This window comes from Chelonia mydas, chromosome 1, assembly GCF_015237465.2.
Source record: "Chelonia mydas isolate rCheMyd1 chromosome 1, rCheMyd1.pri.v2, whole genome shotgun sequence".
Lineage (NCBI taxonomy): Eukaryota > Metazoa > Chordata > Testudines > Cheloniidae > Chelonia > Chelonia mydas.
In genome coordinates this window covers 184,222,960-184,249,643 of record NC_057849.1, presented here as the reverse complement: position 1 = coordinate 184,249,643, position 26,684 = coordinate 184,222,960, and the positions used below count along the sequence as shown (strand labels likewise).

The following is a 26,684-nucleotide window of genomic DNA, read 5'->3' as shown; positions in this document are numbered from 1 at the left end:
ATTTAGTGGACATAAGGATCCTGAATAGTAGATAACAATAAAATGTATGGGAACAAAAGAGAGAAAGTTGGGTTGTAGGAATTGGGGGGAGAGGCAGAAAAATGAGAGTGAGGTTAGACTTGACATATTCCATGTAGAGAGTAAAGAAAGGAGTCTAATACACCTCTACCCCGATATAACGCTGTCCTCGGGAGCCAAAAAATCTTACCGTGTTATAGGTGAAACTACGTTAAATCGAACTTGCTTTGATCCACCGGCGTGCGCAGCCCCACCTCCCCCAGAGCACTGCTTTACCACATTATATCTGAATTCGTGTTATATCAGGTCACCTTATATCAGGTTAGAGGTGTATTATCTGGAGCAAGGAGCTCAATAACAAGGGGAAAGGACATAAATGAAGTATAGGACTGTTTCAGTCCTAACTACACCAATGGTAATTGGTGCTTTGTCCAATCAGGCTTTGGCTATTTGCTGCAAGAGAATTTACTGAAACTATTAGTAAATACATTATGGAGAATTTGAAAATCTTAACTTGATGCTTACAATCATCATTGAACCATTATCCGATGCTACATATACATGCTGCAGTAACATCAATAAAAATAGTGGAAGCCTTGCATTGAGCACCAATGCTAACAACTATTAACATCTGTACTTGTTTCTGGGAGGACATTTACATTCTGTTAGCTGGTTATAAATACTTACTGGTATATTGTCTGTATTGTATGGGCCAGATGAGCTCAGGGTACCCATCCCCCACTGCACAGATCTACAGATGAAGCAGCCAGAAGGCTGATGCTTGTACTCCCTGTGTGAAAGTGGGTGGGGTTAGCTAATAAAGTCTGGAGAACCCCATGCCTTAAAAGGGCATGCATGAGTGGAGTGGGAACATGATCAGGCCCCAGTCCCATCCATTATAGCTAAGAGGCTAGTACTGATTGGTTTGTGTGCAGTATGTTTATGGAGAGGATAGTAGATGCTGCTTTTGAGTATGTTTCCCCTAATGCCCGCAAGGCATTCTGCCTGCGTCGACAGCCTACAGGCAGAGTGTTTTCAGCAACTGCTTGGTTGGGTACCACACACACACCCTGCTGTTGTGGCTGCATGAGTCATAATCTAGCCCTTATTTGTTTTTTGCTTGTATGGCTCTAGAACACCATGTACCTGAGTTGCTTTCCCCCACACAAACCACTAAGCCTGTCCGTGGTATATTAAAATGTACTTTTCTGATTCAAACCCCACAATTCAATCTGTTTGGTCTAATGTATGCATATTTTAATGTCTTTTTATTACTTTTGAACTAGAGCTTTACAGGAGACTTTTTTTTAAAAAAATGTAATGAGTTACAGTATGCCTGTTTCTGGAGGAATGTCCTTTACTATTCACCTCAGAGGCCCTTTGTGCCCAGAGGAAACGTGTAAACTATTGAAAAATTTACAGCTGTTCCACCATGCAGTATTTTTGCGTTGTAACCTCCTTCTACAGAAGCTGTTTTTAAAATGAAAAATGTTTTATAATGTCAGCCTTATTACCAGTGGAAGGAGAGGTGTATTTTTTTCTTTCCTTAATGTGGCATGTTTGTTTTAGCCTGTAACAGGCCACTTTTGATGCTTTAAAACTGCTCCTGGTCTGGTGGGAAATCTTTCTGTATATAACATTTGATGATTCAGTGACAATCTTAAAATAGACAGATCTCGTCTATTGACTAATATTCTGAAGAAATGTTTTTATTTCAGATTTTAGATGTCAGAACTTATTCAAGGATCTGGGGGAACCTTTACAGTATTACTAAGTGGGGGGGCCATCCAGAGGCGCCATTGTGTGACAAAGCAAAACCAACCCCAGCTTTCCCACATCTGTTTGAAATAGAATTAGACATCTATCCACCTCCCTACATCCAAACTTCAGGTTTAAAAAAAAATGGAACCCAGATCTGAAGCACCCCTCATTGTGAGTTTACAAAATTACTAGCTGACTTGGGTTTTGCCAAACTAATACAACCTCTGCTTTTGCCAAATTCTGCCTTACAAGGAAATGACATCTCCCAAGGGGGAAGAGTTTGGACTAATTTTAGTGAATTGTACGCCATGAAACCAAATTTCCCCTCTAAAACGTCACTGTAAAACAATTCATGTTTAATTTAATAATACACTATCAAGAATATAGTAATTTAGTAATACATTATCAAAAATATATCTGAGGGGAAATAGAAGAAGGGAGGAGATAGCAAGATTCAAAGCTGATGGAAAGAAAAAGGGTGGTGGAAGAAAAAAGCAGAAAGGTGGCAAGGGCGGAAAAATATACAACAGAGACATGATAAAACGTAAAGATTTTATTACTTAAAACTTAAAGGTCAACTTTAAAAGATAGTTTGAAAAAGTGAAAGAATGCGATGAAATAGAGCAGATAGAAGGAGGTGCATATGCTAAAATTTGTCTAGGACAGCAAAAGGCCTGATCTAACCTCTGCTTTCAAGAATTTTGTAAGAAAACTGTAAATTGCATTTGCTTTACTGTATTCCCATTCCATAGCCAGTGTTTCAAGGTGGGCTTTTTTGTGTGTGTGTTGCTCGTTGCACTTTGCTTTTATTGATTTCCACAAGGATTTCTTCAAGCAAAAATAAGCATTTCCATCACTTTGCAGGCCTTACCTACTTCTCTGTCAGTTTTTACCAAACCCACATTTTCCAATTATACTTGTCTGTCATTTGACATTTTTATCTGACAAGTAAATTAAGGTAATCAGGAAGAGTCAGGCTTGAAGAGACCCTTTGTAGTGATGTGGCTAGTTGAAGAAAATCCTAATATATTGGACTCTGGCGTATCTGCCATCATGGTAGAAGAGAACAAGAGGAGCAAAATAATCACTTTCTAAGAGTATACAGTCCCAGCTAATGACAGGTTTCAGAGTAACAGCCGTGTTAGTCTGTGTTCGCAGAAAGAAAAGGAGTACTTGTGGCACCTTGGAGACTAACCAATTTATTTGAGCATAAGCTTTCGTGAGCTACAGCTCACTTCATCGGATGCATACTGTGGAAAGTGTAGAAGATCTTTTTATACACACAAAGCATGAAAAAATACCTCCCCCCACCCCACTCTCCTGCTGGTAATAGCTTATCTAAAGTGATCACTCTCCTTACAATGTGTATGATAGTCAAGTAGGGCCATTTCCATCACAAATCCAGGTTTTCTCACCCCCCCGCCCCCACCCCTTCGCACACAAACCCACTCTCCTGCTGGTAATAGCTTATCTAAAGTGACCACTCTCCTTACAATGTGTATGATAATCAAGGTGGGCCATTTCCAGCACAAATCCAGGGTTTAACAAGAACGTCTGGGGGGGGGGGAGGTAGGAAAAAACAAGGGGAAATAGGTTACCTTGCATAATGACTTAGCCACTCCCAGTCTCTATTCAAGCCTAAGTTAATTGTATCCAATTTGCAAATGAATTCCAATTCAACAGTTTCTCGCTGGAGTCTGGATTTGAAGTTTTTTTGTTGTAATATCGCAACTTTCATGTCTGTAATCGCATGACCAGAGAGATTGAAGTGTTCTCCGACTGGTTTATGAATGTTATAATTCTTGACATCTGATTTGTGTCCATTTATTCTTTTACGTAGAGACTGTCCAGTTTGACCAATGTACATGGCAGAGGGGCATTGCTGGCACATGATGGCATATATCACATTGGTGGATGTGCAGGTGAACGAGCCTCTGATAGTGTGGCTGATGTTATTAGGCCCTGTGATGGTGTCCCCTGAATAGATATGTGGGCACAGTTGGCAACGGGCTTTGTTGCAAGGATAGGTTCCTGGGTTAGTGGTTCTGTTGTATGGTGTGTGGTTGCTGGTGAGTATTTGCTTCAGGTTGAGGGGCTGTCTGTAGGCAAGGACTGGCCTGTCTCCCAAGATTTGTGAGAGTGTTGGGTCATCCTTCAGGATAGGTTGTAGATCCTTAATAATGCGTTGGAGGGGTTTTAGTTGGGGGCTGAAGGTGATGGCTAGTGGTGTTCTGTTATTTTCTTTGTTAGGCCTGTCCTGTAGTAGGTGACTTCTGGGAACTCTTCTGGCTCTATCAATCTGTTTCTTCACTTCCGCAGGTGGGTATTGTAGTTGTAAGAATGCTTGATAGAGATCTTGTAGGTGTTTGTCTCTGTCTGAGGGGTTGGAGCAAATGCGGTTGTATCGCAGAGCTTGGCTGTAGACGATGGATCGTGTGGTGTGGTCAGGGTGAAAGCTGGAGGCATGTAGGTAGGAATAGCGGTCAGTAGGTTTCCGGTATAGGGTGGTGTTTATGTGACCATGGTTTATTAGCACTGTAGTGTCCAGGAAGTGGATCTCTTGTGTGGACTGGACCAGGCTGAGGTTGATGGTGGGATGGAAATTGTTGAAATCATGGTGGAATTCCTCAAGGGCTTCTTTTCCATGGGTCCAGATGATGAAGATGTCATCAATATAGCGCAAGTAGAGTAGGGGCGTTAGGGGACGAGAGCTGAGGAAGCGTTGTTCTAAGTCAGCCATAAAAATGTTGGCATACTGTGGGGCCATGCAGGTACCCATAGCAGTGCCGCTGATCTGAAGGTATCCATTGTCCCCAAATGTAAAATAGTTATGGATAAGGACAAAGTCACAAAGTTCAGCCACCAGGTTAGCCGTGACATTATCGGGGATAGTGTTCTTGACGGCTTGTAGTCCATCTTTGTGTGGAATGTTGGTGTAGAGGGCTTCTACATCCATAGTGGCCAGGATGGTGTTATCAGGAAGATCACCAATGGATTGTAGTTTCCTCAGGAAGTCAGTGGTGTCTCGAAGGTAACTCCCAGCTATCCTTTTCTTTTTGCGGATACAGACTAACATGGTTGCTACTCTGAAACCTGTCATTATTTGCACTGTTACTTGTGTCACATCATTTTTATTAAGTTGATTTTTTCCAAGTAAATATGACTCTATTGAATAGAACATGATGCAAAATCTAAAGTAATTCCCACAATATCACGAGTTACTGTTTGGGAGCTTAACTCTTTAGTGAGTAGTTGATAAAAGCTTTCAGTGTATCTTTCATTCGAAGAGGTATGTATCTAACTTGTCTGTGAACAGTTTATGACCACAGATACTGAATGCAGTATTGTAATTTATTGCCTGTCCGTATTTCCATTAAATTATAGAGACAGAAACCTAATGCCAGAGATTTAATACATTGTTTTTATTGCAAATTGGACATAAATTACTATTGTTTTTATTTGCTTTGACTACGGTTGCAAAGATGGCTCATGCTGTTTATTAGTTGCTAAATCACTCAGAAATATTATTTAAAGTCCAAATGTTCCCTCTTGGATACAACATTTTTATGAGGCTTTTGACAGTTTGTGTACAGTATTCTGGGTGTCACAAAGTACTGAATAAGAGGCTACATTGTATTGAGGCTTCTCCTCAGAGCATCCCAGATGATGTACCAACATTTGAATCAACGGAGACCCTGGGAGAGCTGCATGTTGTGCTTTCTGAGCGGTGCACAATTGCATAAAATCAGATTTTGTTTTCTTGATGAAGCTGAGGTTGATCTCTTTCCTGCATTTATTGAAGTCAGCTAAAACACCCAGTACTATATTTCTACCACTGTCAGAGGGCCCCAATAGGGTCCCTGTTCTTAATTCTCAAAATACTACATATCTCATAGAAACTAACAAATAGATAACAGATGGAAATGTACTGGAAGATGATAACTGTCACATAGAATTAGGGGCAGATAAAGACCCTCAGGATTACAGAGCAAGAGAGACAGAGACAACAGAGCCAAATCCTCTCATTCATAGAGCATCTAATAGACTGAGGCCTTGGACTGGCCTCTAGGCACTACTGCAATATAAATGTTTAATATTAATAATAATAATAGGATCAGACTCGCAGAGGCAATATTTTCAGGTGATTTGCTTAGACCCAATGTTTGTTGGAGAAAGTGATAAGAACAGACAAATCTTGAGAACAACATTTTTTGTTGCTTGGATAGAGGGAGGGAGTTAACAGATGAGTCTGCACTGGGATCACTCTGACACCCATTAGTTCCCTTGAAGAAAACTGATTGGGATTATTATAGGTAATTAGTGAATCAGACTGATGGTCTGGATGAGCTAATGAGCCAATTAGCCCATCAGCTCAAGACTGATACAAAGGCAGTGGAAGGAAGTGCCAGGTGAAGAGAGAGAGACAGGGCTAGCTGAGTCCAATCTCACAGAGGTCTCAGCGAAGGGAGACTGCTTCTCTGTGGTCCTGAAGGGAGGACTGAAGCAAAGGGGATATTGTAAACAGTACTGTTGTATAAAGATGTTGGTGGAAGGAACTCAAATGGTACAGTGCATACACAGCTATTAGAGTCAGAGCTGGCTTCTGGAGTGCAAAAAGGCAGGATAAGGATCATGTTCTGCTACAGGTGCCTTTCACCAAAGCACCTTATAGTTAAAGCTGCACTCATATTTTAGCAGCCTGAAGAGCCTGTGCTGCAAAGGAACACCCACATGCTAAATAAGAGTCTTGTCTCTGCCTTCTTTGGGGCTCAGTTAAATAGTCCTTATTATCCATACAATACTGGGAGATTTGCCCACAGAATGAATGCAGAATTGGGCTTAGTGTTAAGCTGACTGTATAAATGTGCGGTCCATGTGTCTTGAAGTCTGCTAAACTTGGACCCTGGCAAATTGCAAGAGTCTGAGAATTCCATAGGCCTTCATCTGATCATCCTGTAAAGCTTATACTCAAGAAACCAGAGCTGATCTTAGCAACTGCGACAGAATATAAAAGAAGTGGCAGTTTATTCATATAGCAAGGCCACAAACCATTTAGGATTTTAAATATATTTTTAAAATATTTGAATATAATTGCTTTGCCAAAACCCTTATAAACCAATTCCACTTCATGAGTTTTATTTTCTTGTGTTTGGAAAGAACACAACGCATTTTTTTTACTATTATCTTATTACTATTATTATTACAATTATCTAGTATAGTAGAGCATTGGGCACTTTTAAATATGGGGCCTGATTTTCACACTATAGTTGTGTGTGCAACTGTGCACTTTGCATGCACACTGTTTCATCTACATATTGCTAGATGGAGAGTCTGTCTAGACATCTGCATGTGGTAGTGTACGTGCAAGCTATATGGATAATTACAGGACAATGCAGTGTAGGTTTGAAAATCAGGTTCAATTTTAAATTTCATAATTATTGGCTATTTTTATGAGCTGATAGCTCCACGGGCTGGCTATCCCAGCTATGTTGACTGTAATTTGTAAGCTTTGGCAGGCAGGAGTTTCAGGACCAAATAACAGAGGAGAAAATGTTTGTGCACTTCCCATGTACCTCTTTAATCTCTCTCTGTCAAAACCGCCTCCCCACCTTCAGGAATAGTGCACAGAACTAACTACCTGCCCGTTGACCTCCTCTCCTTCCCTCCACTGGCAAATTCCACCCACTGCCCTCCTTAACCACCAGAGAAATCATTGCAACTTTCAGCTCTCATAGAGTAATCAGGCATTAGGCTGGTGGAATATTATGATCCTTTCTGCATGTATCCCACTCATTGAAACTTTAACCCCTCTTCTCTGTGTTTCTGTTTCAGCTTCTGATATAGCTGCGGAGCAGGGGCAGATTCTTGTAATTGCCACTGCTGCGGTTGGTGGATTCACTCTCCTGGTTATCCTCACACTGTTCTTCCTAATCACTGGGAGGTAATTCATATTACACTGTACTAGTTCACATATGGTGAAATTCATCCCAGTGAGTGGGCTCATATTAGTTAAATCATTAGTCCACAGCTTATGTGGCAAATAGGGCCTTGTGCAGTCCAGTTGTCATGGAGTAAATGTCACCTTATTGAGTGTTGCCAGCTCTTCCAATTTTAGTGAGAATCTTCTAATACTTGGTGTTTTGTTTAAAGCTCCACTCCTAGAGTCATGTGATTAGGTGAGAATCGCCGCTTTCATTTTTCTAGTCTTCCTTGCCGAGAAAAGCTTGAAAACATGATCCAAGTACATCCTAAGGGTTCGGAAACCAGAAGGCAAATAAAAAGAATCCCAAATGTATTTATTTTTAAATCTCATGATTTTAAGCCAATCTCATGATTGTGGGGGGACTTGATCATTATTTGGTATGCTTGCAGTTAGCAATAGTGCGTACTCTATTAACCTATTTTAGTAGCCTATTTCAGTGACCGCTTTCTGTATTACACTTTTAAAAAAATACATATCCAACAATAGATGTAGCAATTGAAATACACAAAGAGAAAATATGCTTATTGAAATCTATTGCCTGATCAATGTTTGATTTTTTTATATATCTTGTTTATGAAAACAGTCCAGTCTAGTGATAGAATCATGGTTTTACTAATCTAAATACAGATCAGGAAAGTGGTACCAGAAGCAGAGGAAGGACAACTAAGAAATGTGATCAACTTAAGTAAAGGAAAAGTTAATCGAAAACCATTAGAATTAACATACTAAGAGTAATACTAATTAGACTATAGAATAGTCTCCCCAAAGGAAGTGGTGAGAGTCCTATTTGCTTGGGATTTTTAAAATTAGACTGAACAAAGCCCTATTAAATGTACTTCAGCAAACATTGATGCATTAGCAGGAGATGCACTAGATGACCTATTAGGACTTATCCAATGACTCTCTTATTCCATTTCCTTCCTTGTAATACTATACTGACTGTTCAGCTTGCTTCACTTGATATGATGATCACGGTCTAATAGTGACACTGTGTTAATTGGATGAGGAGTTGCTTTTATTCTATTGGCCAGATTGTGCTCTTCCTTACACAAATGTAAATCTGGAGTAAATCCGTATAACCTCAGTGGAGTTACTACCATTTTGCACAGATGTAACTGAGATCAGAACCTGGCTCCCTGCCAGCGTGGGGAATCATGTGTCTCAGATCTTCCACAAGGAATATCCATGCAGCAGTCTCCCCTTCCCATGTGGAAGAATGGACTCGACCACTTCCCCAGCTCCACCTTCCCTGGGCCCCAAGGTGTGGCCTCTCTCTCACTCCAAGGTTTCACAAGAAATGAGTATGACACCCAAGAAAGGAGAGGGCCAGGTGGACAGACATCACCTCCCCCCTGTACCTGATTCAGTTTCCAAGGAAAAGACACTGTGTTCCCACTCCCTTTTGTGCCTGGGATCCCTACAGCCAGTGGGAGTCACTGGTCATGGAGCTTCTCTAGGAAACAAGAAAAGTCTCAGGGAGACAGAGCTTCTCTAGAGGCATGAGGCTTCTGTACAGATTCAACTGTCCAACTGTAGATCCAGGAGACTCCACAGAGAGGTTCTTTTGTTTTCTTTGGGAGTTAGGGGTCCCACAGCCTGTTTCATGGGGAAGGATTGTGTATGCACAAACCCTGGACTCCGTTCCCCCACACAACATAATGAAGTGGAAGTATCTCCAAAGAGGGATTGTTGTTGAGTTTCTCCCTCTGTGTCCCACCTGGTGTTTGGGAGGAAGGGGGAATCTATGAATTGCGTGGAACTGAACCCCGTATTTGCACTCTTCTTTAGAATCTAAGCTTTCATTTGGTTGACAGATGAAGTTCTAGCCCTCCTGAATGTGAATATATCCGTCATTATGTGAATTAGTGCACTGCTCTCTTGTGAAGCGTGTAACATGACAGACTAAAAAACAGTAGAACCAGTAGGTATTAACATTCCATTAAGATAAATGGGAGAAGTTAACTTCAAAGACTAAATGTGACAAATTCAATATTAAGAGTGTAAGCAGAGATCTCTACTAGTAGCTACTGCTTTAAATACTGGAAAATATATTGTTTCACTGGAAATAAAGATGGATTCGGCCAACAAAGACAGGAAAATTTTGAAAGAAATTATTACGTAGAATCATCAAGTGAAATTCCTGAAAAATAATGTGAATGCGTCACTTAAAAGGAACTCAGTAACGGAATAAGATTAGTATTGGTGTGGATATTCTTGAATTCTTCCTACTTTCATTCTTTCTCTTTGCTAATGTTAAGAACATCAGAGGTTCTTTTAGCTTTCTAACACCTTACTGAATGGAACTTTTCAATTACATAAGATATGGATTCATTTTGAAGTATCTCTTAAACACAGTGATAAGAGAGTATTCATTAGAAATTATTCTCTGAAGACAGAGTGAGAAAATTTCGAATAAATACTCAATTTACTATAGGATTTGAGGCAAATTTCAGTGTGAAAGATTGGATTGGTACCCTACAGATGTGTTCTGCTTCACTATTTAGAATTAGCAATTTGATGGACTGTCGAATCACAAGGCTGCTGATGAGTCTATTTATATTGAAGAGGCATGGTGAGATAAGCACCTGCTTGTGTACTTCAGTGAATGATTATCCACTAAGAGCAAATAGGAAGCATTTCCATCAGTTTCAGATATTAAAATGAAAGATGCAATGACTTAGAGCCACAAAAATTATGGGGGATGGTTGGCTAAATTCCAGGGAACGCAGCATTAAAGCCTGGTATGATTTATTTTGATCATTAGAGAAATTATTCCTCAGTGTTTTGTCCTAAACTACCAATGATAAAAACATGTCAAAACTGAGAGAGAGACTCGCTGTTACAAGCCAGGTGAGCTCTCTCTGCTGGACATGCACTAGGCTGTTGCAATGGACAGTGGCGCTCACCACCATTTGCATGTTACACATGGTGCATACCATTGTCAGGGGCAGCACCACCCATGTAGAGAAAAAAGGGCTACCAAGGGAGGGGAAAAGAGAGCCCCCAAATGGAGTGGGATTGCTACTGACTTCATGAGATCACAGTACCACTTACTGCAATTTGCCCGACAGATCCTCTGTCACAATGGAGAGACCACCAGACCAAACTTGAATGATGCTGCAACCCCTAAAGTGAAAGTGGTTCAGCTGAGTGTGCCCTTGATACTGGATGCAAACCTTTGGTCCCATGTGCTCTTGACTTGCTTGGTCTCAACAGAATTGAGGCACTGTCTCTCAGGCTCCAGGTGTCTAGGCATAAACTCCAGGTGCAGATGCCATGTCTGCTCCCACTCTTGGCAGTGAGAACACTTTGGTCCAATTAGCTACATCCTGAAACTAGTGCCAGCTCTCTCGAGCTTCCTCAGTAGCTGTTACATGCTCTCAAAGTTCCACCTAAACTGTGGACCCACTAATTTACGGTTTCCCTCTTTGGAGCTATGTGACAATGTAAGGAAGAGACTCTGCAGAGAGATTTCTAAATACCCACACCTTTTGTCACAGAGAAAGCATACAAGACATACAGATCCATGCAAAAATAATAAACATCTTTGCACAAATACCCTCCCTCCAGTGTCCTCACTGCTCCAAGGTGGCCTTTGGGATTTACTGTCCCTGCTCGTCCTGTCCAGTCTTCCCTTCTTCTGGTTGGTGAGAGAGAGCTACCAAGAGAAGAACATGTCCTTTTGTACTTTCCAGTCCCTTCTAACAGGTAATCTTCCAGGCCAGCCTCAAAGCCTTCCTTAGGTTATCAAGGTCCCCATCAGGGAATCCTTTGCTTGGTTACAATCCACCTGAGGTCCAGACTAGATGAAAACTCTTTTCTTGCAGGTAGGCCATTCTCTGCAACATAATGGGTATGCTGCACAGGACAAAGTCAGTCATGTTTAACAATCCTTACTCACTCTTCTGTCTTCTCACTCACTTGTCTTCACTTGTCAACTTCGCTTGTCAACACCCTTGGAATTCCAGTCCAAGATTGAGGCAAAAAGACAACAGGCAGAGTACAGCCACACAACCCAATGTTGCTCACAAAACAAAATGGAGTTTGTAGTTTGATATAAATACATTCAGACATATAGTTAATTGTTACACTCACACAGCTGGTTGTATGTTGTTTATTCACTAACATCTTCACAGAGGTGACAAAATAATGAATGCAGAGATTGGAGCAGAGGCTAATTAGAGAAAATGTGTGGTTCTGACATGGAAAAACAGTTTTATCCTTCATGAAGCCCAAGAGTGTCATAGAATCTATTACCTCTATATAGAAAAAGTGAGCTGCTTTAACCCACAGGACATTAAAGATAATACGATCAGGTTTAAAATGTACAAATCAACATACAAAAACACAAAGGCATAGCATGAGAGAGGCTAAATTCAATAATTTCTCACCAAATTGCAAGGGTTTTCTCTTGCTGTTTGTAGACAAAACTAAAGATAAATACAAACCTGGAAATTCAATATCTGGGTTGTGCTAAACTTGAAAAGTTTGGATTTTATTGTGTCTGATTTGAATTTCATTATAGTTCATTTCACTATTAATCACCCCAACCACATTATATTTTTATATGTTGCTTTTTTGTAGTTGCTCATAAGATATAATCTTTCAAAAATTTGTTATCTATAAATCTCTGTGAATTCAGAATAGGTAGACCTTGTAATCAAAGTAGCTTACGATGTCATGAACCTCTATAGAAAACTTAAAGTGCATTTATTCTGTGTATGACAACTATTTTAACTAAAACTGTTTGCTCTTTAAAAAGATGCCAGTGGTACATAAAGGCCAAAATGAAGTCTGAAGAAAAAAGAAGGGCTCATTTGCAAAATGGACATTGTAAGTAATACAACATCATGTTATTTAATGCCTGTGTCGCATTTTCAATGAAAGTTATGTGTTTTCTCTATACATTTTACCCTGACCCTGTAATTTAATCCATGTGGAAAAACCCCTTAGTTTGTGGAGACCCACACTGTAGGATCAAGGCCTCTCTTATTATCTGTGTAGCCTCTTTGCAAAAGTTGACTGAAAAACTTGCATTTATTCTACTGAGCAAGTTTGCAAGGGAAAAGGTCCATCGCCTTTTGGATTTCAACATTAACACTTTTTGTCAGTTTTCCAGGCTTGCCTGTGAATTCACAACTGCTCTGTATTATATTATTCTTTATGAAGTGATTATCAATAGATTCTGCTCCTGTGGTGCATACAGCTTGCATGCGTGAGATCGGACACTTTTGATTAGCAGTGCAGTCCTGCGGTCATTGTTCAAGTAGACTCCTCATACCCACCTCCATGCAAATAGACTACTGCTTGTTAGTCAGTCCGAGTGAAATCTGTGTGGACAATCACTGAGAAAAGAACAGTTATTCTACCCTATAGTAGCTGTGGTTGTTTGAGGTGTGTTATCAACACAGATTTCACAACCTGCCCTCCTTCCCCATTACTGCTCAGTCCTTCTCTTTTGGGATTCTATATTGATGAAGGAACTATGGAGCAGTTGGGCCTACTCTACCGTTTGTGCTCTGAGGTGCAGGGGCACAGGGGTACTGAGGTGCAGGTACTGCCCCAATGGATACTGCTAGCCCAAAAGAATCTGATCTTGCACACCTGGGGCACATGTGCAACAAAGGTGGAATCTCTATGGGCAATAGATCTCAAAAAACCATAGTTCCTATAGGGCAAGTAACCATTCTCTTTGTGGTGGTTTCCCACTTCTACTGGGAAACATGACAAATTGGATGTGCCAAAAATAAACATTAACAGTATTCTATCTGTGTATTTACCATTTCCAGTGTTTCCATATTGGTACTGTCTTCCTTAATGGTAATACACTGCCTTCCACATGTGCTAACAGAATCAAAATCATTGATACTGATGATGTATAGTAGTATTACATGAAATACTAAAATGGAGATTCAATATTTTTCTGCTGAAGAGCTACTTTTTCCCAATGCAACAAATTATCTTTAAATTAATTAAATCATCTCCAAATCTGAAGAATAGGGGCTGAGTATTCAATTGAAGGATTCATATATGCACATTTAATTATAACCTTCCTTAATTTTATCATCTTATTTACTAAAGTGCCCAATTCTTCCACTTATCTTACTCATAATCCCACTGAATATTTACTATACTGCTTGCCTGGTAATGTAGTACTTTACGTAAGGGTAGCAGAATCAGGCCCCAAATTATAAACTACCCTTTGGAAAGCAGGATGGAAGTTCGGGGGTGGAGGTCTTTATCTTTGAATGAATGAATATTCATGATGGTGCAAGGTATTGGATTAGCAGAACTGGAGACTGAAGTCATCTATTAATCCAAATATAAACTTCCACGCATGCTGCCCTACTTCTCCAGTGTCGCTCAAGCCCACGTAGAAAGACCACCTCTATGTGGGGAGGGTATTGTTACTTCCATATTCGTTCAATCTCTGTCAGCTCAAAAGCTGCCAACAAGCACGCCAACTGTTGTACATGTTTGGCCACCCATTCATTTTACATAGGCTACAATGTAATTAGCAATCGGTTGCTAATAATTTTCAGTCACTATTGACCTAGTCCAGATTGTGTCTGTCATCTTAAATATGTAAGGCTTAATATCCCATCACTAATGCACTGAACCATCTGTTCACTGCATTTTTTAAAGTTAATATTGGTTATAGCATGGGAATGTGTGTTGAAGGATTTTTGACTAAAACATAAGTAAAATCTTCCTTTCTTTCCAGTGCGCTTCCCAGGAATAAAAACGTATATTGATCCAGACACATATGAAGACCCATCTCTTGCTGTCCATGAGTTTGCAAAGGAGATAGATCCTTCAAGAATTCGTATTGAGAGAGTTATAGGGGCAGGTAAAAACATGCAGGCTTACAAAAATATTAATAATTGTCTCCCCTAGACATAGGGAAACTGCCTTACTCAACTTGAAGTCATATGGTGGTAATCAAATACTGTATCAAATGTGGGCAGAGTTTCCCAACAGGCAAGGACACTCTGGGACAGCTCTCACCCACAGTGCTAAAGGTGTAGCAGGAATGGCAATAGAAGTCTTTCCTGTCCTGCTGCTGTAGAAAAATGGACGGGCTACCCATTCTTTTGAAGAATAAAATGGGAACTAGTTGCTCCCTCAAGACCAGGAAAGTGTGAATGATAAAGGTCATTGCGCTGCCTCCAGAAGAAGAGTCCAGATTGATGGCAGTGGTAATCTGCGTCTCTTAGCTTCTCCACTGAAAGTTGGAGGCCAGTCCTGGGATTCTTCTTTGCTATACAGTGGAGGGAGGACAGCAAACACTGCAAGTAGAAGTTCAGTCCTCCCTCCATAAGTTGGCTAGGGTTATCTAGGGTTGTTGAGTCTTCAGAGAGCAGTACACTCTGACTTTAGGGATGGTTGGCTGAACATTTATAAGAAAAGATTGTGACAGATGTATAGTCTTTGCAAATATTTTGCTGTATTCTAAAGTTTAATTAAAAGACAAAGAAAAAAGGGTTCCTACCTGGTCTGGTGGGGAAGATTGACAGATAAATCTAGTGGTGCCTGTCTTTATTTCCATATCCAGACAGACAGACTCCAAGAAAATGCAAACAGAGGCATGAAGATAACCTATTCCTATTAAAAGGGACACTGTAGGACAAGTAGGTATGGAAAAAGTAAGTATTACATTCACCAAGTAACAGGAAAAAAAAACAAAATCAATGCTGTTTGGCAAACTATGTGTCACTGAGGCCACATTTTGCTCTATCATCTGACATAGATTAGATATATCCCAAATGATATTCAGTTTGCCAAGTACTGCCAGTATGCGAATATAGTTTGCACTATTTTTGTTATTTTTGCAAAGGTTAATTTTCCTCACACCTCTTTCAGAGTTCCCTCTGAGTCTGTCTTTCAGAAGATTCATGAACACAAGGCTTTTGACTGACAGAGTTAAATCTGTCTTCTCTTCCAGAATCATAAAACCTTTATTTTCTTTCTTTGAGAGTGTGCAGAATACAGCAAAATCTCTATGAAGACTATAAAAACAGAGCCCAGGGTTTTGGAATGTTTCCACTTATTGTTCACACAAACATGCTCATTTATTTTAAATTCTACATTTTTTTCTAAATGGTCTAATTCTTAGTTGGCCTTGGAAAGATAGTCCCAAAACTTGTCAAGATGCGCAGAATGTGCTAGTTTTATTGCACATGAAGTTTTGTTGAATTTTCTTTTCTGATTTCATTTCATGTTGACTTTCATGCCTTTAGTTTCACTTCAAAATGCAAACTGAAATTCAGCCAAGATTACAGTTTCGTCTGATTTCAGGCTGACACCATGCGCTGAGGTTCATATGGGATGGGATTTTCCAAAATGCCTAAAGATAGGAAGAGCACAACTCAATTGAAACTCAATGGGATTCATGCTCCTAACTCTCTTACATGCTTTTTGAAAATCCCACCCTTTGTTTCCAAATTAAATCATCATCTCACCGTGCTTTGTTCACAACTCAGTCCAGGTTCACTGAAAAATTTGCAAAATCTGACCCAAATCCAGGTAGATGATATTCTTCCAATTTAGTGGTTTTGTTGTGAAAGCGTTGCACAGCTTCTTTTCAACTATATGGTATATACTGCCATGAAACTGCATCAAATTTTTGATGGGGGATGGGATGTACAACAGATATTAATGGAACTAAGTGAGAAACAGTCCTCCACAGGTACATCTAAGACAGAAGGCTAACCTTAGCCACATAAGGCTAACCTGAGCACCTTAGCACTTAGCAGAATGTTTTTTCTCCCATAGAAATGAATTCATTTTACTAAGGTGGATAAGTATTATTATCCTCATTTTACAGATGGAAAAACTAGGCAGTAAGGGTATGTCTACACTGGAAGTTTTCAGTCCTTTCCCCACAACTGGACTACCACTCATGTAGTTTTACCTGAACAAGTTTAATTGATTCTGGACCATTGAGGTATAGACAGGCCCTAGAACTTCCCTAAAATAATTCCTAGAGCAGACTTTTAAAAACATGTCCAATCTTGATCTAAACAGTGTCAGTTATGCAGAATCCACCATGATCTTTGGTAAATTGTTCCAATAGTTAATTACTCTCACCATTAAAAATTTACATTTTATTTCCCGTCTGAATTCTCTAGCTTCAAATTGCAGCCATTGGATTGTCTTATAACTTTCTCTGCTAGATTGAAGAGCCCCTTATTAAATGTGTTCCCCTATTAGGTAGTTATAGACGGTTATCAAGCCACCCTTTAGCCTTCTCTTTGTTAAGATAAATAGATTGAACTCCTTGAATCTATCATTATAAGGCTTGTTTCTAATCCTTTAATCATTCTTTTGGCTCTTCTATGAACCATCTTCAACTTATCAACATCCTTTTTGAATTGTGGGCACCAGTGGAGCTCCTGTGCCAAAAATAACGGTAAAATAACCTCTTTACTCTTACTTAAGATTCTTGTTTGTGCATCCCAGCATTGCATTAGCCCTTTCGCTCACAACATCACACTGGGAGCTATGTTTAGCTGATCATCCACCATGACCCCACCAAAAAATGTTCATAGTCACTGCTTCCTGGAATAGAGTCCCTCATCCTGTAAATATGGCCTACATTCTTTGTTCCGAGATGTATACATTTAACCATATTAAAACACAGATTGTTTGCTTGCGACCAGTTTACCAAGCAATCAAGATTGCTCTGCCTCAGTGACCTGGACTCTTCATTATTTACCACTCCCACAATTTTTAAAGTCATCTGCAAACTTTAGCAGTGGTGATTTTGTTTTTTCTTCCAGGGTCATTGATAAAGATGTTAAATAGCACAGGGCCAAGAACCAATCACTGCGGGACCCCACTGGAAGCAGACCCACTCAATGATTATTCCCTGTTTACAGTTACATTTTGAGACCTATCAGTTGACCAGTTTTTAATCCATTTAATTTGTCTGTTAATTTTAAATTATTCTACTTTTTTAGTCAAAATGTTGTGCCCAGTCAAACGTCTTACAGAAGTCTGAGTATATTACATCAACATTACCTTTATCAATCAAACTTGTAATCTCATCAGAAAAAGATATCAAGTTAGTTTGACAGGATCTATTTTCCATAAACCCATGTTTATTTGCATTAATTATGTTAGCCTTCTTTAGTTCTTTATTAATCGAGTCCTATATAGCCACTCCATTATCTAGCCTGGGATCAATGTCAGGCCGACAGCCCTAAAATTACTCAGGAGAGCTAGGAATGGAACATAGATCTCCCAACTCTTAGTACTGTGTCCTGTGCAGTGGCTCACTCTGCCTTCTGCCAAGGTACTCATAAACAATTAGGCTACTGCAGATTAGCATTCAGGCACAGTAGCTGACGCTGAGCTACCCAATTCTGTACACCTTTTATTTGAGATTAGAATCTGTCTGTAAAGTCTCTGCTAGTTAAAAGGGTAGGAAGTGTAAGGTCACTTCAATATAAGTCACCTGCACAGGAACATAGATTGACACTGCAGTGGACTAAAGTCTTTTAAAACAGTATTATTCTTTTATGTATTTAGGAAAGTGTCTGGTTAGGGTTGCAGAAATGATACCCGAGAGTCAATGTATGTAAAATGAACACAATGAAAAATATCTAAAGAACTGCTCAATATATGATATATAGTTTTCCTAGTTACAGAGCCCTTCCAGACTATAGATAGCCACCACTTGTAGCTTTTACTGGCATGCCAGCCTGAGCGGGAATATCTACACTGCTATTTTTAGCCCCATAGCACAACCCCCGCTATCCTGAATCTGTTGCCCTCGGCTCTCAGACTCACTCTTGTGGGTCTTTTTTGCAATGTAGGCATACCCTCAGAGATGGGAACTCCTGAGTTCTAATCCAAACTCTGAGTCACTTTTCCTCTCTGTGCTTTAGTTTATCTCGTCTGTAAAATGATGATGACTTACAATTTTTTGCCTCTCTTCATTACAAAAGTATTAGGTTAAGTTAGGTATTTCCTTGGATAAGTCAGCCTTCTACTGTGTCAGCATGTAAGTCTTATGTTATCTAGAAGATGCTTTTTTGTTGGACACAAGTCTTTAAATGCATAGGCTTTGGGTTACCTCATATACTTTATTGGGTAGTATAACAAAGAATTTTAAATTCATGTGCCCATCCCTATTCCAAGTGAAGTTACAAATTTCCCATTGACTTCAACAGGAACAAATTAGGCCATGAGTGAAATATATACAAAATAGACAAACGTACAATTAGAACATCTGTCTTTATGTATATATGTTTTGGTTCCAACTGAATTGCATGTACAATGTCTTGTGAATATCATCTTAGTACCTGCTAAATCCTTATGGCACTTCTTGCAAGAGACATTCAATTAATTTTTCTTACAGAATATATTTTTAATGAATAAAAGGGGGAAGGTCATAGTGTTGAGCTAGCTGACAATGACAGTATGTTTGCAGAGCTTCATCTTCTCTGAACATCTTAAAATATTGTGGATGATTCATGTTACACTGGAAAAAAAAAACAGGCTGTTAATCTGGAAAGTTTCCACCAGAGAAAGATGAGTCAGAGCAGGGCATAATTATGTTCAAACTCTCAGATTCTAAGAAGTGTAGAGGTCAGGCACTTGAAAGGAATTGAAAAATTCTTTTATTTGAGGGAAATGCATACTGTTAAATTTCCCGATCTGAGCTCAATCACTCAACCAGACAGAGTGATTGAGAGCTCCTAGAAACAAACACTTTTCTACATAGGAAAATGTTGAGACTTTGGTGCTGTGCCCATAATGCTCCTGTATACCATTAAACTCTGAAAATCTCTGGAGGGAAGCTCAACTGAAAAAATACAGAGGATGAAATTGGGTTCAGTTCCTAGCAGTTAACCTGATGAGACCTGCGCTGTTGTTACACAGGAATGCAGTATCTAAGGAACACTCCTCCTGGTGCATGATGTGCTTGCTTTTAGACAATGGTGGGCCCCAAACCAAAATGGAGTCACATGTGCTAACTTTTCCTTAACACTGTCAGACACAAAAATATGAGCATTTCCCAAAGGGAACTATGAGTCTGGCTTGAAGAACTGTGGTTTATAATATTTATTTCTGCAAAGTCCCATTCATTGTTTTATTGATATACTACAATGGTAGATGCAATGACAATTCGGAAATGTTAATAGGTTTGTCTTTCCTTAAGAGTCTCTTCTCTTTATACAGTAGAACAAGATTCAGTGATTTATTCATATCCTATTTGAGTATTGCCCTTACACTCCAAAGATGAAAATGTACAAGTATTTTACATAGATTTGGCCATTTTTCTTTCCAGTACACTTAGATGTGACACTCTTCTGTTGAACACACAGAAATGAATCGATGCTTTGCCTCTTTGCCCTCCCCGTGTTTAAGTGTTGTATTTCATTATCCAGGAAAATGCTACCTTTCTGCACTTTTTTTATTATTGAAAAGCTTGTGTGAAGATAAGGGTCCTTTCACCAGGTCCTAAATGGGTAGGGTGACCAGATGTCCCTATTTTATAGAGACAGTCCTGATTTTTGGGTCTTTTTCTTATATAGGCTCCTATTACCCCCCCCCCCCAACCCCTGTCCCAGTGTTTCACACTTGCTCTCTGGTCACCCTGTAAATGGGGTACAACTTGGATAAAGTAAGAGCTCCTGATAGTGAGAGGTGATCAGGTCTGTGGTAGCATGGAAAAAATCTGGATGGTTTAGGTAGTTTTCTTTCCAGAACAATTCCATTAGTTGAGATTGAGTGGGTTCTTTATTATGGGAAGGTATTTTTCCTCCTCTGAGTAAAGATGGACTGAGACCATACATCAAAACTAAATACATTTAATGGATAGAATCTTGTAAGATTGTTTTCTTTTTAACTCAAATTTTGATGACTATACGACACAGGGTTTAAGTGTGAGTGATTTTTTCACTGTTCACCGTGCACGGAGAGTGTTTACATTCTCTGCTTATCAAATTGTTGGCTTTTCTACTAAGACAGTTTAGTGTATCAGTGCTGGTGGTTTTGGCAGACACAGGAATAGGAGCCACAAAATCCAGAATTCTAATTCCAGTTCTGACACTGATTCTTTGTATGGTCTTGCGCAAATCATTTAAACTTGTTGTCGTCTCCATTTTGTAAAATATGGATAATAATACCTCCCTACTTCACTAAGATGTTGTGGAGATTAATTAATGTTTGTAAAGCACCACACAATTGGTAATATTACTACAGGCCACTAGAAAGATGTCAGATGGTAAAAAAAAAAAAAAAAATTGGCTTCTTCTCACCTGAAGCAGCTGTCAGCCCCAGGGCCATTGGAGTAGTAGCTGACAGTCCACACTGGGGCTGCCTGAATAGCTGACTGGAGGTCAGCCCCAGGCCCGCCGGAGCACCGGACCCCGGGCCCGCCGGAGCACCGGACCCCGGGCCCGCCGGAGCACCAGACCCCGGGCCCGCAGGAGCAGAGGCCGAGGTTGGGTCAGCCCCCCTGGGGCAGGAGCTGCAGCGATCAGCCCCTGCCGCAGAAGCAGTGGCAGGGCTGGAGCAGCTGCAAGCCCCTGGCAGCACTCAATTTGTCCCCCGCCCCCTGGGTATTTTTAGTAAAAGTCAGGGACAGATCATGGGCTTCGGTGAATTTTTGTTTATTGCCCAAGACCTGTTCCTGACTTTTACTAAACATACCCGTGACAGAATCTTAACTTTACTAGAAAGGCTGCACAAGTATCTTTAACTCAGCTCCACTGCACATATACATTACAATAAAGTCCTTAATTACAGGATCACATACAGTTTCTAAAATAACATGTAGCAGCTTGTAATATGTTTCCATTCTTTTTGTCTTACACTAATTTCATTCTCATAGGAGTTCTGAATACATTTATTGATTTAGGCATTTTACTTTGATAACTTCTTTTAATTCTATGGTATTTTCTTTAATAATTTTGTCAACAACTATACACAGTATAATTTATTTTCAGTCACCAGCACAGTGTTCCTTACATGCAAATTATCACTTTCTCCTTGTTATATCTAATCTCCAGTGTTTTACATACTGTTTACTGTAGATGTGGATTTGGTTAGATATCATTCATGGACTCTCTCTAGCACAGAATTACATGACAGAGAACTACACAATATTAGAAAATGCTATGTGTCTATGGTTCTAGAAATAAATTGTATGATAACATATTGTCTTTGAGAATCAATATGTGATCGTGTAATTATACCATATATTGTAAAGCACATGTCCAGTGGGGTAGAATTAAAGTTGCATTTACAGCCCTAGCTACAGTATTTACAGGTTTTTTGTTCAGTTTTATAGAAAAAAATCATAACACAGAAATATTTGGTTAGACACAACCTGAATCAGGCAAGAGATCTTATCTTCTGTGCACATGTACTAATTAACCAAGTTAGCTAACTGGGTAGGTAAAGTGTAGCCTTCCTTTGTTCTCCATGTATCCCGTGCACCTCATAAGGAGACCAGTTCAGCCAAGCACTTAAGAAAATGGTTGTCTATCCAGCCCCTATTCAGCAAAGCACCTAAGCACCTATTAATTTAAATGGGATTTAAGTACATAAAGTTAAGCACACACTTAATGTTTTGATGTATGAGAGCTAAGATGCACAATGGAAAGTACCTTGTTGCCCACCTTATCTGCTGTTCACTGAATCAGGTAAGGGGTCCTGTGGAAAATACCTTATTCTCTGTGCACATTTACTAACTAACTAAGGGTATGTCTACACTGCAAAAAAGGTGGGATCTTAACTTGAGTTAGTTAATTTGGATTAAAATGACAATGAAGACACAGCAACTCGGCTTTTACCTCAAGTTAGCAGCTCAAATTCAAACCCAAGCCTCTTCATAGGCTTTAACTTGAGCTGCTGAGTTGCTGTGTCTTCACTGATATATTAACACAAATTGTCTAGCCCAAGTTAAGAAAACATCTTTTTTTGCAGTGCAGACCCGTGTTCTCAACCTATTTACCATCATGGGCTACATATGTAGCTCCCTATTTTATGTGGGCTGCATCCACATGGTGTATCTACTATTTGTATGGGCCTGAGGATGTCAAATGGGCTGCAGCTATGTGCTGATTGGGCCACAAGCAGCCTGCAGGATGAGAACCACTAGGTGTAGACATACTCAAAAGTAGCTAAGTGTGTAGGTAAGTCACATCCATCCTTTGCTCTGAGGGTTACTAAAAAGTGCTTTTAAGCCCATACCAAATATACTGTTGATACTTGGAGGGCAGGTTTCAAGGGGTCATAAGTAAATCAAAATCAATATTCACAAAACCATCTTTTCCTCAGCAAGGGGTACGCTTCCATGTCAAATTTAAATTTCTACCCCAGCCATTTTGGTACCTCAGCCATTTTGGCACGGTTTTAAAAAAAACTTCACACACAGACAGAAGTCATTTTAACCAGGAGAAGTATTTTTTTCATTCTCCAGTCAATATTACCTGAATTATTCATGCTCATATTTTCAATAAAATAAAATATTCTGGTACACACAAAACATGGAAAATTTGAGCCTGAAAGAAGAAAGTTTTGGAAAATTATGACTGATATTAAGGGGTTAGGATGGAAATAGTCACTGTCATGCCCATTCCCAAGAAAGGCAATATAAACCAGTGGACTCCAGGAAGAATGGGAGGAATTAAAAAAACTTTACAACTTGTCTTCCCCTCAACATACAGCAACAGCAGCAAACACAAAGCAGTACATTTAACAGAATGTGAACATAATCCTTGAATATTTATTATTAGATATTTTAACAACTAGCCAATGAAGATCAAGTTCAGTAGATTTTGCCACAACCAAAACAGCATATTTGTTTTATTTTTGCATAATTTTTGAAAACCAAAGATGAGACTGCACCCTGTGTGTACAAGACAGCCATCACTGGATAAGAATTCTGTTCCCTAATACTGTATAAAAGGCGTAGTGAGTTTGCTATGTGTTTTGATTGTTTTCATTTCTGAATGAGGCTGTGCCTAAAGCTCAACTCCCCAGACTATTGCCATAAGAAAGGTAGTAGCAGATTTAAACTTCCAGAATCTTTTTTCCCAGCTTCGTTGTTTTGAAGAAGGGATGGAGGAGCTGTGAAGCATCCAGAAGTGCTAAATTGCACTAGGACTTATCTTCAGAGCACTTTCTGATGGCTCTTCAAAGTTAAACAGCCTGAAATTAAAGTAAATCCTCTAAGTCCTCTTTCTGAAAGCATCTAGTGCGGGGAATGATGATAGAACTTCAGGATGAAGGTTCTGCCTTCATATGTCAAGTTGGCAGAGTTGCACAATGTCATCTTTGGGCACAATTTGGGTCACAGTATTAGACCATGTTGGTTATATTATCCATTGTCTTGACAATACTGGATTGCTCCCTACAGTACAGTACTTAAAAAGCCTGGCAGTGTTTGCCTGTTAGCATATGTTAATTTACTAGGAAAGGTGTAAGTGGGTTCTGCTGACTTAATGAAGCAAGCAACTCAGAAAGAGGAAAAGAGAGGCTCTTTTGAGAGTGAAAATCTAGGGTGTGGTTTGAATAGTCCTTATGTACCAACCTGAGGAGCTGCCAAGCTTGGGGAGAAGGCTTCAGCTGAATATCATTATCTTATTGCTAATAAAGCCAAACTCCAGGAAGGGAATGGATTAGACTTTACATAGTATGTGGACTTTGTTGTGGAGCACATTGATATGGCACCTGCTCATATATAGCGTCATGAGTTATGAGTAATTTTTTAAATCCCTCTGCAAAAGAGATACAAAAGGAGGGAGAAAAGGAACACCAGGAACAGCAGCAACAGCCTTCAGCTGCAGCCTCAGAAGAGCCTCACTAGGCTATGTTGCAATTTATGAAGGAGAGTAGGGACAGCGGTCAGAATTTCTGAAGCAGATGTCCCAGGTTTGTTCCCCGAGGGATACCACCCAGGTTTTGAGGACACACCAGCCCATGTCTGTCCAATACAGGACTGGATGAAGACTCTGAAGCATCTGCTCACATGTATATTATCTATTGTTTTCCTCAGGCTGTGTCTCAGGAGGAGCAAGATCTCCCTGGGCTTTTTGGTGTAGATAGAGGTACAGAGTCTGCACTTTTCATTAGGATATCACAGAATGCTCCCTTCCCTTCCTGGTGAATTGTCTCTGTTCCTGGGCCAGTGAGGAAGGGTGGGGGATGGCATCACCTCCTCTTCTTTCTGGGTGACATGTTCCCCAAAGGGAGCGAAGGCTCAATAGAGAGAGACTATTACTGTGATTTGCTCTCACGGAATCATGAAATGGGCAGGGTGGTTTCCTTGCATATGGCACCCTGCTCACTCAACTGGGCAACCACAATCTAGCCTTAGGTACCAGAGAAATAATACTTATTGGCTCTTGCTAGGCTGACTCCATGCACCATATTAAGACTAGGCAGGATTTTATTTGCATGAAAGTTGATATTATCAAGATATTTTCACACCCAGTTTACCTTAGACCTTAGTCCATCCCGTGCTTTGCTGCACATTGGGCTACCCAGATTTGCCATCCTTTGCCTGTCAACTGCCCTTCTCTCCAAATCTTCCCATTTCATGTTAAGGTGCTTGATGTCGTTCCGAACTGTTCATTTCCATGATATTTGCGGTCTTCCTCTCTTTATTCTTGTGTTTTTTGGCTTCCATTCAAGGGCGGTATTTGGTAAGCATTCTCAGAACATGTCCCAGCCACTGATGTCTTCTTTTGTAGATTATTTGTGAGACGGTACCTTGTCCAGTAATTTTTCTGACTTCTTCATTCGTCTTCCTAGCTCTGTATGTTATTCCCAATATTCTTCTCAGACATTTGTGATGAAATGCAACCAGCTTTTGCATATATTTCTTGGTCAGTTGCCATGTCTCACTGCTATATGTTGTGATAGTGATAACAGTTGCTTTGTACACATTCAGCTTTGTCTTGAGGGAGATGTTTTTGAGTTGCCAGATGTTTTTGAGTGTTCCAAATGCAGTGTTTGCCTTCCCGATTCTTCTTATTATTTCCTCGGAACTAGTACCATCTTGGCTGAAGGTACTTCCAAGATACGTAAAATTGTCCAGCTTCTCCAGTTTCTCTTCTTCAATTTTGATTTCTGTCCCTATAGTCCCCATTAACATGACTTTACAATTCTTTGCATTGTATCGCAAACCTGTCTTCTCCATTACTTCCTTTACTTGGTTTGTGCATTTTTTAGTCCATTGGCATCCTCACTGATAAGAGCAATGTCATCAGCAAAGTCTAGATTAAATAGCCTTGAATTGTTCCATTTTAGGCCATATGTTGCATTGTTTTACTCTATAGTCAATGACTAGCATAAACAAAAAAGGAGACAGGACGCACCCCTGCCTTACACCTGTCTTGATGCTGAATGGCTTACTCAATCCATTTTCCATTTCAATGCTGCATTTTGAGTTGGCATAGAATGCCTTTATAATGTTAATTAATTTTGTTGGAATTCCGTATTGTTCCACAATTTTCCATATTGTTTCTCTGTTTACACTATTGAATGCCTTTTGAAACTCCACAAAATTGATGGCAAGACTCCTCGGAATTCAATTGTGTTCTCAATAATCCGTCTCAGGGTGAAAATAGTGTCTGTGCATGACCTCCTTTGTCTAAATCCTGATTGTTGTTCACATAGGATGGTATCCATCTTTCTTTTCATCCTGTTCAGGAGGACTGCTGCTAATACTTTTCCTGTGACAGATAGAAGTGTTACTCCCCTCCAATTTGAACAATTGTTTAGATCACCTTTCTTTGGTAACTTGATTATGATACTGAGGATCCATTCTTCTGGCACCTTCTCCTCCATCTGTATTTTATTGCACAGCGAACAGATGACTGATTCCACATCTTCACCTCCATATTTCAACATCTCAGGATGAATGCCGTCCAAACCAGGTGCCTTGTTGTTTTTCAGC

At 39.8% G+C, this 26,684-nt stretch overlaps 1 protein-coding gene across 1 annotated transcript in view; it reads left to right on the top strand.

The window, feature by feature from the left end:
* Positions 1-26,684, top strand: part of EPHA6 (EPH receptor A6) — an 833,227-nt gene that overhangs the window by 611,990 nt on the left and 194,553 nt on the right. Inside the window, 3 exon segments of the mRNA XM_043538468.1 lie at positions 7,612-7,720; positions 12,525-12,595; positions 14,487-14,612. Of these exon segments, the coding sequence (XP_043394403.1) occupies positions 7,612-7,720; positions 12,525-12,595; positions 14,487-14,612 (306 nt within the window).